General features: G+C 50.4%; 4 protein-coding genes across 4 annotated transcripts; 2 read left to right on the top strand and 2 right to left on the bottom strand.

Moving 5' to 3' along the window:
* Positions 1–615: 615 nt before the first annotated feature.
* On the bottom strand, positions 616–1,969 carry BO95DRAFT_115970 (thioesterase family protein). The gene is made up of 3 exons (XM_025580413.1): positions 1,766–1,969; positions 1,083–1,680; positions 616–940 (listed from the first exon to the last, which is right to left on the bottom strand). Exons 1-3 carry the CDS (start codon positions 1,876–1,878, stop codon positions 677–679), a joined length of 975 nt encoding a protein of 324 aa, XP_025447392.1. The 5' UTR covers positions 1,879–1,969; the 3' UTR covers positions 616–676.
* Positions 1,970–3,021: 1,052 nt separating this feature from the next.
* Positions 3,022–5,034, top strand: BO95DRAFT_115988 (uncharacterized protein). The gene is made up of 3 exons (XM_025580414.1): positions 3,022–3,247; positions 3,316–4,902; positions 5,017–5,034. The coding sequence occupies exon 2, from the start codon at positions 3,331–3,333 to the stop codon at positions 4,744–4,746; it is 1,416 nt and encodes a 471-aa protein (XP_025447391.1). The 5' UTR covers positions 3,022–3,247; positions 3,316–3,330; the 3' UTR covers positions 4,747–4,902; positions 5,017–5,034.
* Positions 5,035–6,243: 1,209 nt separating this feature from the next.
* BO95DRAFT_510408 (C2H2 type zinc finger domain protein) lies at positions 6,244–8,897 on the bottom strand (the record flags this gene model as incomplete). Its single annotated transcript, XM_025591347.1, has 5 exons — positions 6,244–7,479; positions 7,536–7,637; positions 7,689–7,943; positions 8,006–8,551; positions 8,826–8,897. The coding sequence occupies 5 exons, from the start codon at positions 8,895–8,897 to the stop codon at positions 6,295–6,297; spliced, it is 2,160 nt and encodes a 719-aa protein (XP_025447390.1). The 3' UTR covers positions 6,244–6,294.
* Positions 8,898–10,522: 1,625 nt separating this feature from the next.
* On the top strand, positions 10,523–12,865 carry BO95DRAFT_379120 (putative MFS transporter; the record flags this gene model as incomplete). The annotated part of the gene is made up of 6 exons (XM_025583311.1): positions 10,523–10,765; positions 10,837–10,919; positions 10,970–11,214; positions 11,275–11,441; positions 11,521–12,197; positions 12,263–12,865. The coding sequence occupies 6 exons, from the start codon at positions 10,523–10,525 to the stop codon at positions 12,399–12,401; spliced, it is 1,554 nt and encodes a 517-aa protein (XP_025447389.1). The 3' UTR covers positions 12,402–12,865.
* Between the last annotated feature and the right edge of the window lie 1,049 nt (positions 12,866–13,914).

Here is a 13,914-nt window from a genome sequence, read left to right as displayed (position 1 = left end):
CGGCTTGTCTCCATGCATCGGTGCATGGGTCTAGAACAAGACATGCTTGCTGCGGCGGCTGACTGACTTTTCAAGGTTCATCCAGTTCATGTGTGTAAAGAATTGCATCTTATGCTCATGCATGGTCCGAAAAGCCAATCTTGTGAGTTTCTATGTAGAAGATATGCAAATATACTCTCCGTATCTAGCATTAACTTACATGAGTCGAGCACGCAAGCAAGCAAGCAAAACCCTAGCCCCGAGCCCTGAGCCCTACCCGCCCCAATCTGGAGTATGATCATCGAATCGACCTGAAGTATTTCAATCGAGACCTAAGAGTAGTAGGAGGGAATGTTGACAGAGTAAAATAAGATCCTTAGTAATAAAGTAATCGGCTGCTACACTTCTAATTCTGGATTCGTATTTTTTTTCTGTGCTGCCAATCCAGTTCAGAGTGACTGGGTACCTACATCACAAGGTATCATTGACCATGCTTCCATGGCCGGCTGTATTCCAGCATCAAGAAAGACAACTTGCAACATCCTCATGCTTCGAAGACCACGATCCAGCATAATTTTATTTCGATCAATAATCAAAATACCAGCCTGGCCATATTTATCAACCTACCAAGGTTACGCCTCCCCCCCCCGAAGTCGTCCCCCTTGTCTTATCCCTGCCCCCTGCCATAACACACCCTTCACAACCTTCCCTCCACCCACACGGGCTTCAGATCCGTGACGAAAACCACATGTTGACTCAACGCAAGGAGCGCACCGGACTCATCATAGATCTGCAGGCTCACATCGTAGCGACCGCGCGCGATCTGATACGAGGTGGAGCGGGTCAGAACCCATTCCGTGGCCGGATCGGGCCGTCTCTTGAACTCGATCGACAGACACAGGGTGGAGATGGCGTGCTTGGCGTAGAAGTCGGGGGTATGGGTTGCTGCGGGATGGAGGGGCTATATTTTGGGGGGATGTGGATTTGCTCACATTAGGTGTTTGAAGAATGTATACGTGGGGGGGTTTCTCTGGTGACAATATATGGGAAAGAGTTGGGGTTGGAAAAGGACGAGGGGTGGGGCGGGAGGAAACTAGACTGACCAGGTCCGAGAGGTATGCTAGATGTAGAATGTCGGAGAATTTGGTCCCATCGCGGAAGGAGAGCCAGACTTCGCGGTTGTGTCCCCCAAGACGATGGCCCCAGAGTCCGTTGGCGGAGCGGGGTGCAACCCAATGCATCTTGCGGGTTACCGGAGTGGCATCGACAACGGGGTTGTCGATGGTGGTGCATTCTGTTTGTCGGTTGGGTAATGGTAGTCTAATTGCTGCTGCTGCTGCTACTTTCGTTGATGCGGGCGGGGGCTCTAGGGTGAGGCCTTGCTCTTTGGAGATATCGGCATAAGTGAAAACGCCGAGGGTAGTGGTTATAAGTGATGGTGATCCTGTTGTGTTCGGGGTTTCTCTCTGGTCCTTTAAAGAAGCAGCAGCAGCACGTTTCAACTCAACCGTGACGACGCATCGTCGAGATGAGGTTCGTGAGATGGCACAGGTAATGGTGCACTCGCCTGGGTGGACTTCCCGGAGGAACTGCACAAAGGCATGCACGGGGTCGGGATAAAGACCATCGCCCAGCTCCTGTTCGAGAAATTTCCGACCAGCGGACAACATGACCGCCGCGGAGAATCCTCCCAAAACAGAACTGTCTCGGGTCAACTCAACTCAGTGGAGAAGGTTGAGGCGCTCGCAAATGCGCGCGCGCAGCAGCAGCAGTCGGATAGACATACTGTTGAGTGCACCAATCTCGAGTGATTGTGACGGTGAACTGACCTCGCGTCCCTGGTACAGGCGCTACGGATGACACTACCTCCAACAAACTAGGTTTGGATTGCGGTGGCATATTGGTGTTCAACGAGAGCTGGTTTGATCGCCGGTGTCAATGGTATTAAGTACGAAGTTGTTGCTACTGGGGCAGATTTGGCGGCTGCAGAGACAGGAGGGCGTGCGGACTCGTTCGTGTCTTCAGGAAAGAGCAACCGATCGCCTGGGCTGTCTGGAGCCGAACTCTGGATTCAACGTGGTTCATATAGGAACCCCGACCAGTCCGGGGTATTGGAGAAGAGGGGGTAGCTCATTGTGTCTTCGACTCTGCATGGATTTGTACCACCCTGTCAAAAGCCTACAACCTGTAGGAGGGGATTCGTCGGCTTCGTGAAAGACGAAGGACCAGCCATGGGCGACTAGCATGGATGGAATTTGGAATGACGACACTTAGACTGAAGTGAAAGAACCAGTGCCAGACCAGGCATTATTATTGACACCTTCTTGAATGCTCCCGGAATTCCGCCGTGCGCCCAACCACGATCCATGGAATGCAGATCGGGAGTCGATTCAGGTTCTGGGCTGCAAAGACTAAATGCGGGAGATCATCTCGGAGAAGAGATTTTTTTTTGATTTGATTTGATTAACGAGCCGAGGTTCGTGGATAAAGAAGGACTTAGATGCGAGGCAACAATCCAGCGTTCAGCCGAGACAACAATGGGGATATCCCAAACAGGTTATATGATGTGTGATGTGTGGACTGTATGTGCAGGCAGAGTACAGACAGTACTGTACAGTACTGTAGTCGGAGTAGGACGGCTCTTTATGCATGAAGCTTTCTGAAGGTGGGGAGGGGGCGTCGGAACACAACCGGTCAGGCCGTTAGGTCCATAATTCGTGATTATACCACTCGATAATAAGAAAAGATGCGACGCTGTCTTCTGATTGAGTGCTTGTCCGGTTCCCTTAAGTCCGGACATGAGTAAGTCAATTAAGAGATCGGTTGATTTCGACCCAACTTGACCCTCGAAGTCATTAGAAAATCATCAAATCATCAAATCAACCCGCCGACCGCCGATCACGTGGGCTGACGCGGACGCGGCGCGGTTTTCGCCGCTCGGCTTTTGCTACTTTTTGCCTCTGCCTCTGCCTCTGCCTCTCTCTCTGCCTGTCTTTAGTCTTATGCTTTTGCTTTTGCTTTCAGGCATTAATTAGTTATTATTTATTTATTCCATTTATTCGTTTTCCATTTTCATGTAATTTCGTTTGGGGAAAGCGGCGGCGGCCAAACTGGAAATCTCCTGATCCTTCCCTCTAATTTTTTCCTTTTCCCTTTCCCTTTCTCATCCTCCATCCTTTCTCCCTCCCTCCTCCCTCTTCTCCTTTTCTTCCCTTCCTCCCCCCATCAGGGGCCATTCTGCCCTCCCTCACTTCTCCAAGGATATTGTGTGCGTGTGTGTGTGCTTGGTGCGGTGTGTGTCTTTTTTTGAGAAGAGATCAGAGATAATCTTACCAGATCAATCTCTCCGAAATGGAGTATTCCGGAACTACGGTCCTGAACCCCGTGCGGCCCGATCACTCCTTATGGGGAAGAAGCACACCGCAATCTCAGATTATCATCAACCCCTCGCAGTCCTCGGCCGCCATTAAGCCCGACCCCATCACTCTCCCTATCACCACCACCACCACCACCATCACCGCTACCGCCACCGCTACTGCCCTGATCATGAATAAAGATTCGCCCTCGCAGTCCCTTTCTCAATCCACCTCGGTCGACAAACCCATTCTGCCCATGGAACCCACCCACCCCGGTCGCGGCAAACAACTCACCATTCCCGAGCAAGTATGTCTTGTCAAACTATGTGCCGCCTCCATGGATGATTACGATGCCCACGCCTACCCAAAGAGTTTCTGGATCAAGATTGCCAACACCCTCGAGATGCGGACCGGCCGTCGCTACTCCTGGCAATCCTGTCGTCGTCGCATCTACACCTATGTCGCCAAACGCTCCGCTTACTATGAATCCTTCCGACAAGGTCGCCCCCATCCGACTATCGACATTCCCAAGGAAGTCCTCGGCCTGTTGAACCATTGGATCAGCGACATTGACCGGGCCAAGTACACTGAGAACCGCCTGGCCGAGGAGGTGCGGACCAAGCCCAAACCCGTTGCTCCGGTCGTTGCACCCGTGCACAAGGAGACTACCACGGCCCAGCCCGCGGCGCGGATTACCCTCCCTGAACACGATATGGTAGTCACCTTGAACCGGGTATATACCTGGCTCCGGAATCTCCCACCCCCGGAGGAGATGGAGCAGATGGCGATATGGGGCGAAGAACCGAAGGTCGCCGCCGCTCCAGGGCGAACACGGGGTGATGTATTCGCTGCCTTCGCTCGCCCACTAAGCCGAGATACCACCCCGCAGCAAACGCACCGGTCGCTCTTGGGAGTCGGGGACCGCCTCGGTCAAACAACTGCCCAGCGTTTGGCGGAGGAAAGAACCAGCTCCCCCTCGCAGGCAATGGCTCCGCGGTCATCGTCTATGGCTCTCCACCAGTCCTCTCTGGGTCACAATCCTCTCAAGAGACATCGGGATGCTGATGATGAGGGCGCCTGCGACCGTCCCGCTCAACGTCTTCGCGCCTATCCAGATAGCAATGCAGTTGCCTTGAACACGGCCCTTGGTGGATCCGTGGACAAGTCGTTGCTGGTGTTCCGCCACAAGATGAAGATGATCGAAGAATGTATTGAGTTCACCTTCGGCAAGATCATCGACCGAATCTCCCCGGGTATGGGACGACAGGAGACCAAGCCGCCGGGGTTTCCGGGAGCGTGCGAGTCGATCATTAATGATCTTTTCAAGGACGTGGGCATGTCTGTTGCCCGGGCCTTGTTGCGCATCGACAAGGCATCTGCTGCAGAACGTGCAGCCACGAACACGAACTAAAATCGATCGACATATCGATACACATATACGACATTCGTACATATATACCTTCATGATGATTGAGTGATATGAGGTTTCTTTACGTCTATACCTGATCTTTGGCTTAGCTTGATTCACCGTTTCAGCACGCTACATTTTTTTCTCATTTCCTAATTTGCATTTCAAATGGGTGGCTCTCTGTCTTTGATGTTGTTGGTTTACCCTTTTTGCATTGTTCATCGCATTTACCTTTCATCTGTTCTCATGAGCATCAAATTGCCTAGAGATACCCATTTCCTTGCAGCTTGAGCATTGGCTTTGCGTCGTTTACGATTATCCTTGATGTTTTCGTTATGGTTCAATTTTAGGCATCGTTTGTTTTGGATTTCAGTCGCAAATATAGCATAGCATGCATACCCACCCCCATAGACTGATCAGAATGAGGTAATTGGACTTGGACTTAATTTCACCGATCCGACTCGCTAGCGATGATTCCATGAGTGGTGGCATGATTTTTCAAGGTTCTGTAGTTCGAGTAGCAATGTTGGCATGAAGAAGGTTCTCAGCGGGGTGTTGGGGTTTTCTCGATCTTTGGTCCAAGTTCGAAGTATATCCCGGTTTAGTGTGCCCTGGCCACCGCCCTCGCTGAACATCTCTTCTACATCCTCGAGGTTCTTGCTGCATGTCTTATGGTATCTGAAGCTAGATTTCAGTTTCTCCTGCGACATGGATCAGAACAAACAGAAAAACCAACAAGACTTACGTTGGAAAAAGGAAATAAAGAAATAAGATAAAATAAAGAGCTGCTCAGCTGCTCAGATACGCGGGGCCTTCTAGCACGATGAAGAGCCTTTCTCTCGATCAGCCCCACGCGAAAATGAAGAGCCAGTGCTTGTCATTGATGTTGACCATACACATTCATGGCTGGACAACCAATCTGACACAAAGCCCATCATACTTGGTCTGAACAAGTACCAAGCCACAGCTGAGCAGTGATTCTACTTTGCGAACGCTGGAAAGACGAGGACCAGGATCAACCGGGCGACACAGTCCCCAGGCGGACATGCTAGCGTGACATCATTATTTCGTGAGACGTCTGGTTAAGATTGGATTTGCGTTTTGCTTCTCCGCCTTGCGCTTGACCTAAAAGAAGGGGATAGGGTAAATCGTGAGGTAGTCGATTATGAGCTCAGGTGCATTCTCACCGCACGTCTGGTAGTGAGTATTCATATGGAAGCACTGCGCTGCAGCATATTCAAAGTGTTACTCTTTGCAACCTCTCCATAATGTCCGATACCCTGTGAATAGCTGTCTCGAGCTTTCGTGGTAGCTTGACCTGAATGGGACCATGTGAACGGAATGTGCCAGTAGAGGCTCTTGGTCGCAAGAGGCATTGATACGATGAATACACCAGAATGTATGAATTGCTTTGAGTGCTTTCCTCCCTGATTAATTGAAAGTGTTGAAAATGAACAAGGGAGGTTGTGTTGACTGTGCTGATGACCCGAAAGATCTCATGAGATCAAAAAGGAGACACCCGCGAGGTCGTGGACACACTGGGAAAGGCAATCAATGGCAAAGAGTGATCCATTGATCGATGATCTCCTCCATGTCGTGAGCGATGCCCCACTGAGAAAACAAGCAGCGGAACAACTTCTGTAACGAGTTCATCTCATACAGCAAATTGCGCACCGCCCCCATTCCTGGAGGAGAGTCGGTTCGTCCCTCCTCCACAAAACGGCGAGTCTCTGACCCAGTCGAGGGGCGGAGGGTGTCACATCCAAGATTCAGATCAGCCCGCGAGAGCAAAGCGTCTTGCCAGACAATAGTACGAGGAAGGTGGATATTGGTCACCCCGGCGAGCGAGAAAACAACGTAAATCGTCGTTGCAGAGAACAGGGAGCTGGGCATGTGAATGACATGAGCACGCCCCCTTGGCAACTGCTCGACAATATCCTGGATCGCAATCGCGTGCAGCAATGCGCGACGAGCATCTTCAGTGTTGACCCATTTGACCATATCGAACCCCGGTCTCATTGTCCGAGAGCCGCCGGAGACATGCTGTGTGATATCGTAGCGAGAGCAAACGTGTCTGCAAAGAATGGTGGAATTGATCATCGTGTCCAGGCAGATTGTGTGCCAGCGGAGGAGGACCTCGAGTCTCTCCGGGGCCGAGAGGTGGATGCTCATGGTGATGGTCTCATGCACCTGAGCTAGCGCCCTACGAACGTCAGAGCGGCCAGGAACACCGACAGCCGCCAGATCGCTTTCGTCGGAATCTGAGACCAAAGACTGCAACCCTTCCAGAACGACCCGTAGGGCGAAGGCTGAGAATTGATAATCCAGTGGGCGGAAACTGCCGATGGGAGGGAAAAGGGAGCGGAAGACTAGTCGGAATGAAGGCTGCTCCGATCTTTGAGTTCGCATGGTAGCAATCCACTCATCCACATTACTGGCATCGAAAGCAGCTTCGCTGCTGGGCAGAATGAGTGGATTGGCAACGTGCCGTGTGGATGCGCCATCTCCAGACATCTGCGCAACCAGTCCGTCTAGAATGTGGTAGGCAAGTAATGCACGTTGTTGAATCTCCCTGGCTGCCCATGTCCGCCACCTATTTTCCTTCTCACTGTTCGGTGCGCTGGGGAATGGCACGCTCTCCATTGAAAAAGGCTCGCAGTCTAGCATACCGCAATGTCTTGCCCAAAAGAAACCGAGCGGGCGAAAGACCTGGCTTGTGGTACGGATCACTCGATTCTAGAAACAACTAGTCAATCATATATTCCTTTGAAGAAACCAGTTGGGCCGCATACCTTAGACAGAGCACCATATATTTGTCCCAAAAGAGCTGTGAGTAGGAGCTGGACTCCTTTGCAAGCATCATATGGACCACTATGTGTGATCAAGGACTGCCACTACAGCTTTGTGAGCAAGATCTCCTTCGTCATGGCAAAAACACGGCTTACAGAAGTAGCAATAGCCGTATGGGCCAGGCGCCATAGCGCCTCTCCCTTTGCTACGGAATCCTTGGGGCCTAAGTACAGGGACCCAAGTGCCATAGCGTTGAGTAGCAAGGGATGTGTGCATTCCCGGAAGACAAATGTTGCTCGGTGCAGAATGGGAAAAGTGGGTATGAATCGCACAAAGAACATGTGAAGGCACTCGTCCAGGAAGACCGATGTTATTGAAGTCGCTTTGATGGCTGCTGTCACGCTCGATGACTATCAGTCATGATTTAATGAATCAGCTTCGAGTAAGAATGAATGGGATCGGATATCCTCACCGAGCTTGTAACCATTTCTGTAACATCTCGCACAGCCTGGTGGCTACCACCTGATGGGATAGCGCCTATAGATGAACCTCTGTCGTCGAAGGAGTTTGGCGAACCAAAGTTCATCCCATTTACATCCTGCACAACAGGTGGAAAGGGCAGGGCGCCGAGTGGCATCTGCCACTGATCAGTCGTATCACAAGCCATGATGCTTTGAAACAGATTTTCGGAATCAGGCCATATTAGTGTAAAGTCGAGATCAGAGGCTGCATGCTGTAGGCCGGGCTGTGACTCCGCTTGCGTTGTCTCCCAAGCATTATTGGGTGGTGCCGACGAGGACACCACCCCGGGTGCGGTAGTTCGATGGGTGTCCCAGGCTATAGCATCCAGAGCCGACGCCTGCGGTGGCACATGCCCGGCGGACTGTTGTACTTGAGCCTGCTTGGCATTTGTAGCACGGACGTGAAGCTTTTCATGCCGAGTAAGAGCATCCTGGCGTGCGAAAGGACGTCGGCATTCTTTGCAGACAAAAGGCTTCGATCCCGTGTCTTGTAAACTCTGACGTTAGCACACACTCAAGAAGACAAGGCTGCACGTGTGATGAACGAGCGAACATATTGCAGGTCAATGGTTCATGAGAACGCATGATGCCACCCATTGTATGCCAGTACAGCTTGAGTCAGGGGTGCTTACGACATCGTTCGTGTCTCTACATACTAGAATTAGCTATAATCATTCCACTACAAAAAGACCTTCAAGATACGAGATCCTAGGGAGGAAATACCCTCAGGTGTTCAGCCTTGGAGAAGCCCTTCTCACAAACACGACATACCAAGGCCTTGGTCGTGGGTGTAGTGGCAGTGGGCGAGGATGTGGAGGTGGAGGTGGAGGTGGTTTGTGGCATAATGGCCGGAGGGGGGAGGGGAAGAGATTGCTTGGTAGCAGCCAAGGCAGCGCAGAGTAACTAAGTTAAGATATGCTGTATCACATCTGCATCCACAATTGAGTAGGCAGCAACAATCAACTAAGGTAGTCGAAGGAGCCAGCCTTCCACAACAACAAGATGACGACGAGAGACCAGAGGGGCCTTGAGCAGGGATGAAGATGATCGATCGTGGAGAGAAAGAATATAGCATCCAGGCTTTGGGGGGTGCGCGGAGAGGAAAAAGTGTGGGGCAGACGGTGAGGGAGCGAAGAAAGTGGCAAACAAGCAAACTGACCTGGACTTTTCCCAACTGAGCCAGGCACGTGGAGAGGTAAAGTATGTGCAGTACCGGTCTGATACCGTACGGTATTGCGGCCATTCTACCAGACCTCGGGATCTCTGCTTCAAGAACAATCCCGTCTTCACTTACCGATGGAAACGAACAGTACAAACTAGTAATCGGCTAACTCCAGACTCCAGATTGGCTTCTCCATACTTTCCACTCTTCGCTTCTCCATCTCTTCCCAAGTTGCGATAAGTCCATCCTCATGACTCTTCGGCATTACTAATTCAATTACGGAACACTAGCTGGCCAATAATTAGACTGACCTGGACGAGATTGATGGGAAATCAAAAAAGGTCGAGATTGCATGGCCAGCCCCCCTTACATCCATGCTAACTAACAGCCGCTGCATATGTACGTGGGTGCGTGGAGTTCTCTTCCGGCCGAACTCGCAGGTACCACACCCCACAATTTCTCTTTCTTTCCAGAAATACTTACATCTACCGGGGCCAATTTGATCGACCTGTTGTCTACCACCACTGCCATGATCATCATCATCACCACCACCATCATCATCGTCATGCAGACCCCGATCCTGCCTCTGGTCGAAGCTGAATGGATCATAAATGCGGAGTATTTTATTCTCGGTGGAAACGAAAGGTGAACCAAAGAAGCATTAGCCGAGCTCAGAAGGCAAATCAGCACATTTGCCATGACTCCTCCTACTCAGGTCGGCATCCACTCCAAAGAACTTATCCCGTCCCGGTATGACCTAATGGGTCCCTTGCTGGAGAAAGGCCTTGTGAAGTTGGGTTTGGGGTTCTCCGGAAAACCCGGACTCGGGTCCTCGGTTATGTATTGGACCTGATAGCACACTCAGTTCTTCGGTCCAGCCAATAAACTATGCCGCACGTCGAGGGTGACAGACCGAGTCGCCCATTGCCGTTACTGCGACTCGCCATTTTGTGGAATCCCCTCCGCATATCCCCCAATACTTGCCCCAGTAGTAAGCGGGACTCGTCATTCGGTTGGCTTTGCCCCGGGGAGGAGATTTGCTGACCCCAGCGATAGGTCGAAGCCCCAGACTGCGTGGAGCCTCGCCCTGAATTTCTTCCCTCTGACAGGAGTACCGTGAACTGTTCGCATAATCCTGTGAAATCCTGGCACATTCCTTGTAGGCCTCAGCAAATCGCCCTTCCACTCTCTTCATCACCTGTTGCCCATTGTTCAACAATCTCAAAAATCCAGTGACCGATACTCTTCAACACCAAATCAACTGTTTACCGATTTCCTTACCCTAAACATAGGGTCTCCCATCGAGATGACCGGGTCACACGAGATGCAGCCGTCTCGCACGGCTGTTGACCCCCCTACACCTGCCAAAGAGGATGTCGACTTTGTAGAAAGCACCGAGTCTGGCATTCCGTCAACGTATGCCGATATTGCAGCATCACGTCTCTCCAAAGCCCATCGTGATTACCTGCTCGAACGCCATGGCACGTTGGAGCTCGACCCTATGCCTAGCATGGATCCTGCAGATCCCTATAACTGGCCATCATGGAAGGTTAACATTCCGCGACTGACTGGCTTCTGACTATGTGTGAACCCTTGGCTGATGGGATAGTTATCCTGCAGAAAATCGTCAACCTTCTTCTAGTTGCATTCCACGCGTGCATGGGAACTTTTGCTGCTGCAGGCATCATTCCCGCCTATGAGACGTAGGTATCCCTCCGATCCGAAGACATCCGGGTTACTAAATCACATCCAGGATATCGACCGAGTACGGTGTTTCTATCAATGATGCCAGTTACATGACATCCATCCAGATTGCAGTCCTAGGCGTGGCCCCTTTGATCTGGAAACCCCTGTCGAATCGATGGGGCCGTCGTCCAGTTTTTTTGCTATCCCTAATTTGCAGTCTCGTCTGCAATGTAGGGTGTGCTGAAAGCACGAGTTATTCGTCTCTTGCAGTTTGTCGTGCCTTGCAAGCGTTCTTCATCTCTCCCGCGTCGGGTAAGCTTGCTAGTATCGCTCCGACATAAGAGAAACCAGACAAGCTAACAGACACGGAAGCTATCGGAAGTGCTGTAGTGATGGAGACAACATTCAAGAAGGACCGCGCCCGGTACATGGGGATCTGGACACTGTTGGTCACTCTGGGAATCCCGAGCGGTCCTTTCATCTTTGGATTCGTTACGTATCGGATAGGTTACCAATGGATCTATTGGATCTTGGCCATAGTAAGTTCCTCTGTGATTCGCATGATAGCCCAAGGAGATGATTGGCGGATGGCTGACAATTCAACTTCGCATCAATTAGATCAACGGAGGTCAATTTGTCTTATACCTCTTCTTCGGCCCGGAAACGCGGTATGTCGGGGGTGATTATGACACCAGTAAGCCTGCGTGGGTGCGAGAGTACGTTCAGCTGCGACGGATCGACCCCACACCTTTGTCGCCATGGGACTTCATTAGACCGCTGGGCATGTTCACGCACCCTTGCGTTGCCATACCAGCAGCTGCATACGCCATGATCTTCTGTTTGAGTAACGTCATGACCACGGTTGAGGTTCCGGCCTTGCTGCAGACCAAGTTTGACCTGAACGCCGAGCAACTGGGTCTCCAGTTCCTTGGCCCCATCGTTGGCTCCCTCATCGGCGAACAGCTGGGCGGTGTCTTGTCCGACCGTTGGATGAGACTGCGCGAAAAGAAGATTCATCGCAAGCCTCAGCCCGAGCATCGCCTGTGGCTCAGTTATATCGGCTTCCTCTGCTCAATTGTGGGCCTCGTTGTTTTCCTGGTTTGCACCGAGCAGTCCAAGGAGGGACACTGGAATATCCGGCCTATTATTGGCATTGCTATCTGTGCCGGTGGCAACCAGATCGTAACCACCGTCCTCATCACATATGCCGTAGACTGTTATCACACCGAGGCGGCCAGCATCGGAGTTTTCATCACGTTCGTCCGTCAAATCTGGGGTTTCTTGGGTCCGTTTTGGTAGGTCGCAACCATGGTCATTCTTCTGTCGCTGCGCACACAAGGTACTAATCGAGGCTGTTCAGGTTCCCATCCATGTTCGAACACGTTGGAGTTGCCGCCAGCGCTGGAGTATGCGCCGCTCTCATCATGGGTGTCAGTTTCATTCCGATCGCTCTCGTTCACTGGCAAGGACGATCCTGGCGTCCGGCCACGGGCGAGTAAATCGTCTCCATCATTCTTTGGCTATACCGGACACGACTCTCAATGGCATGACTTGCGGAATATTGAACATTGAAGCGCGAGAAGCTTAGAAGGTTAGATATAGATCGGATCTCGAAGGCCAATCCTCGCGAACTGCAGGGTTGGGCGAGAATTTGTAAATAGAGCATAGATAGGCAGCGAACAAGGAATGGAATCACCATAGAGCATCATGAAGAAGAAAGAAACAAATTCACTCTGAATAGAGTGAATGAGAAAAAAATCGAACTTTGATGTTATTTCCATAGAACCAACGATATACACGTGCTAGGCGGATAAAAGAAAATAAAATCCCAAGGGGAGGGAAAGCAGGAAAACGGAGGAGGGGAGAAAAGACTTTATCCCGGAGCCTTGAAGGAAAAGATCGGGGGACCTTAGCCAGCATCAGATAGATTTTATCTGTTGTAGACTACAGAAGATAATTTAATTGACTCCTCCCGGAGTACTCCAGGCGTACGGTTTTTCCCGCCGACCCTCAACCGGCATCAAACCACCTAACATCGGCAAAGCGAAAAGAAGAAGGGCCCCAAGTCAGGCCACGCTTACATGGGTTTTAGCGTCGGACCGGCTGCCCGATCAAACAACTTCCTTCTCGGGGTGTTGTTGGCGGGCTCGGGAAGAACCACCGGCAATGGGGAATGCTTTCTTATTGACTGTGTTGTTCCCTTTCACTTACTATGAGGGTTCAACTTGCATCATACGATATTGAATTCATAAAGTGGTGCTGATACTATGAGCATGGATCTGGACATTGTAAAGCAGGCGAGAAGAGCTGCTGATGTTGATTGCCTGAGGTTGGTTGGTTCAACTTGGTTGGTTCCGCTATACCTCCGCCCTCCGCAAGCTCAAGCTCAAGCTCAACCAGCTCTTTTGCCCACCTACTGGTTTTGCCGACGGGTATGAGATCTTCCGCCGGATGTTTCCTCAACCCTCTAGAAGTGCCTGTCATTTCCTAAAACATGCGCATAGCCTCTTGGGATTTCTGAACTTGTGTCTCAAGACTGAATCTGAAAATGAGAGGTGGTATGAGACTATATGACTGGTGTTCGAACTGTACAGTAACGTAATCGGTGAGCGAGTGGGCACGGCAAGCGAGTGGACACCCTGTGTATTGTATATAAAAGAGTATATTTAAAACACTTATAACTTCACCAACTTTTATATAGACTTTATAAAACTTTTATATTAGTTTTATATAAAGTTATTGTATCGATATACTACAACTTAGTTTTTTTGAAGCTTTTTTGACGAAGGTAATATAAAATACATTGTATTTTTTAAGTATTCTGAGAATACTGGTAAATAATAGCCTACAGCTATCAAAATATGATAAAATCTTGATCATAGATTTATACTACTATAGTATTTTTATATATATAATAACTTACTATTTAAATAAGTAGTTGTTAGAATATAAAAGTTTAACAATGGGCTTTTTTATACGTAATACACAGATGCCCACTCGCTTGCCGTGCCC

Source organism: Aspergillus brunneoviolaceus (assembly GCF_003184695.1).
Source record: "Aspergillus brunneoviolaceus CBS 621.78 unplaced genomic scaffold BO95scaffold_3, whole genome shotgun sequence".
Taxonomy (NCBI): domain Eukaryota; kingdom Fungi; phylum Ascomycota; class Eurotiomycetes; order Eurotiales; family Aspergillaceae; genus Aspergillus; species Aspergillus brunneoviolaceus.
The sequence above is the reverse complement of the archived record's forward strand: the minus strand, read 5'-3'. Positions and strand labels throughout refer to the sequence as shown.

Coding starts and splice junctions, on each gene's coding strand:
- BO95DRAFT_115988 (XM_025580414.1), top strand. CDS start 3,331: ATGGAGTATTCCGGAACTACGGTCCTGAACCCCGTGCGGCCCGATCAC.
- BO95DRAFT_115970 (XM_025580413.1), bottom strand. CDS start 1,878: ATGCCACCGCAATCCAAACCTAGTTTGTTGGAGGTAGTGTCATCCGTA. Junction 1,681..1,765: donor CGAGATTGGTGCACTCAACA/GTATGTCTATCC, acceptor GACCCGAGACAG/TTCTGTTTTGGGAGGATTCT. Junction 941..1,082: donor TAGCATACCTCTCGGACCTG/GTCAGTCTAGTT, acceptor CCCAAAATATAG/CCCCTCCATCCCGCAGCAAC.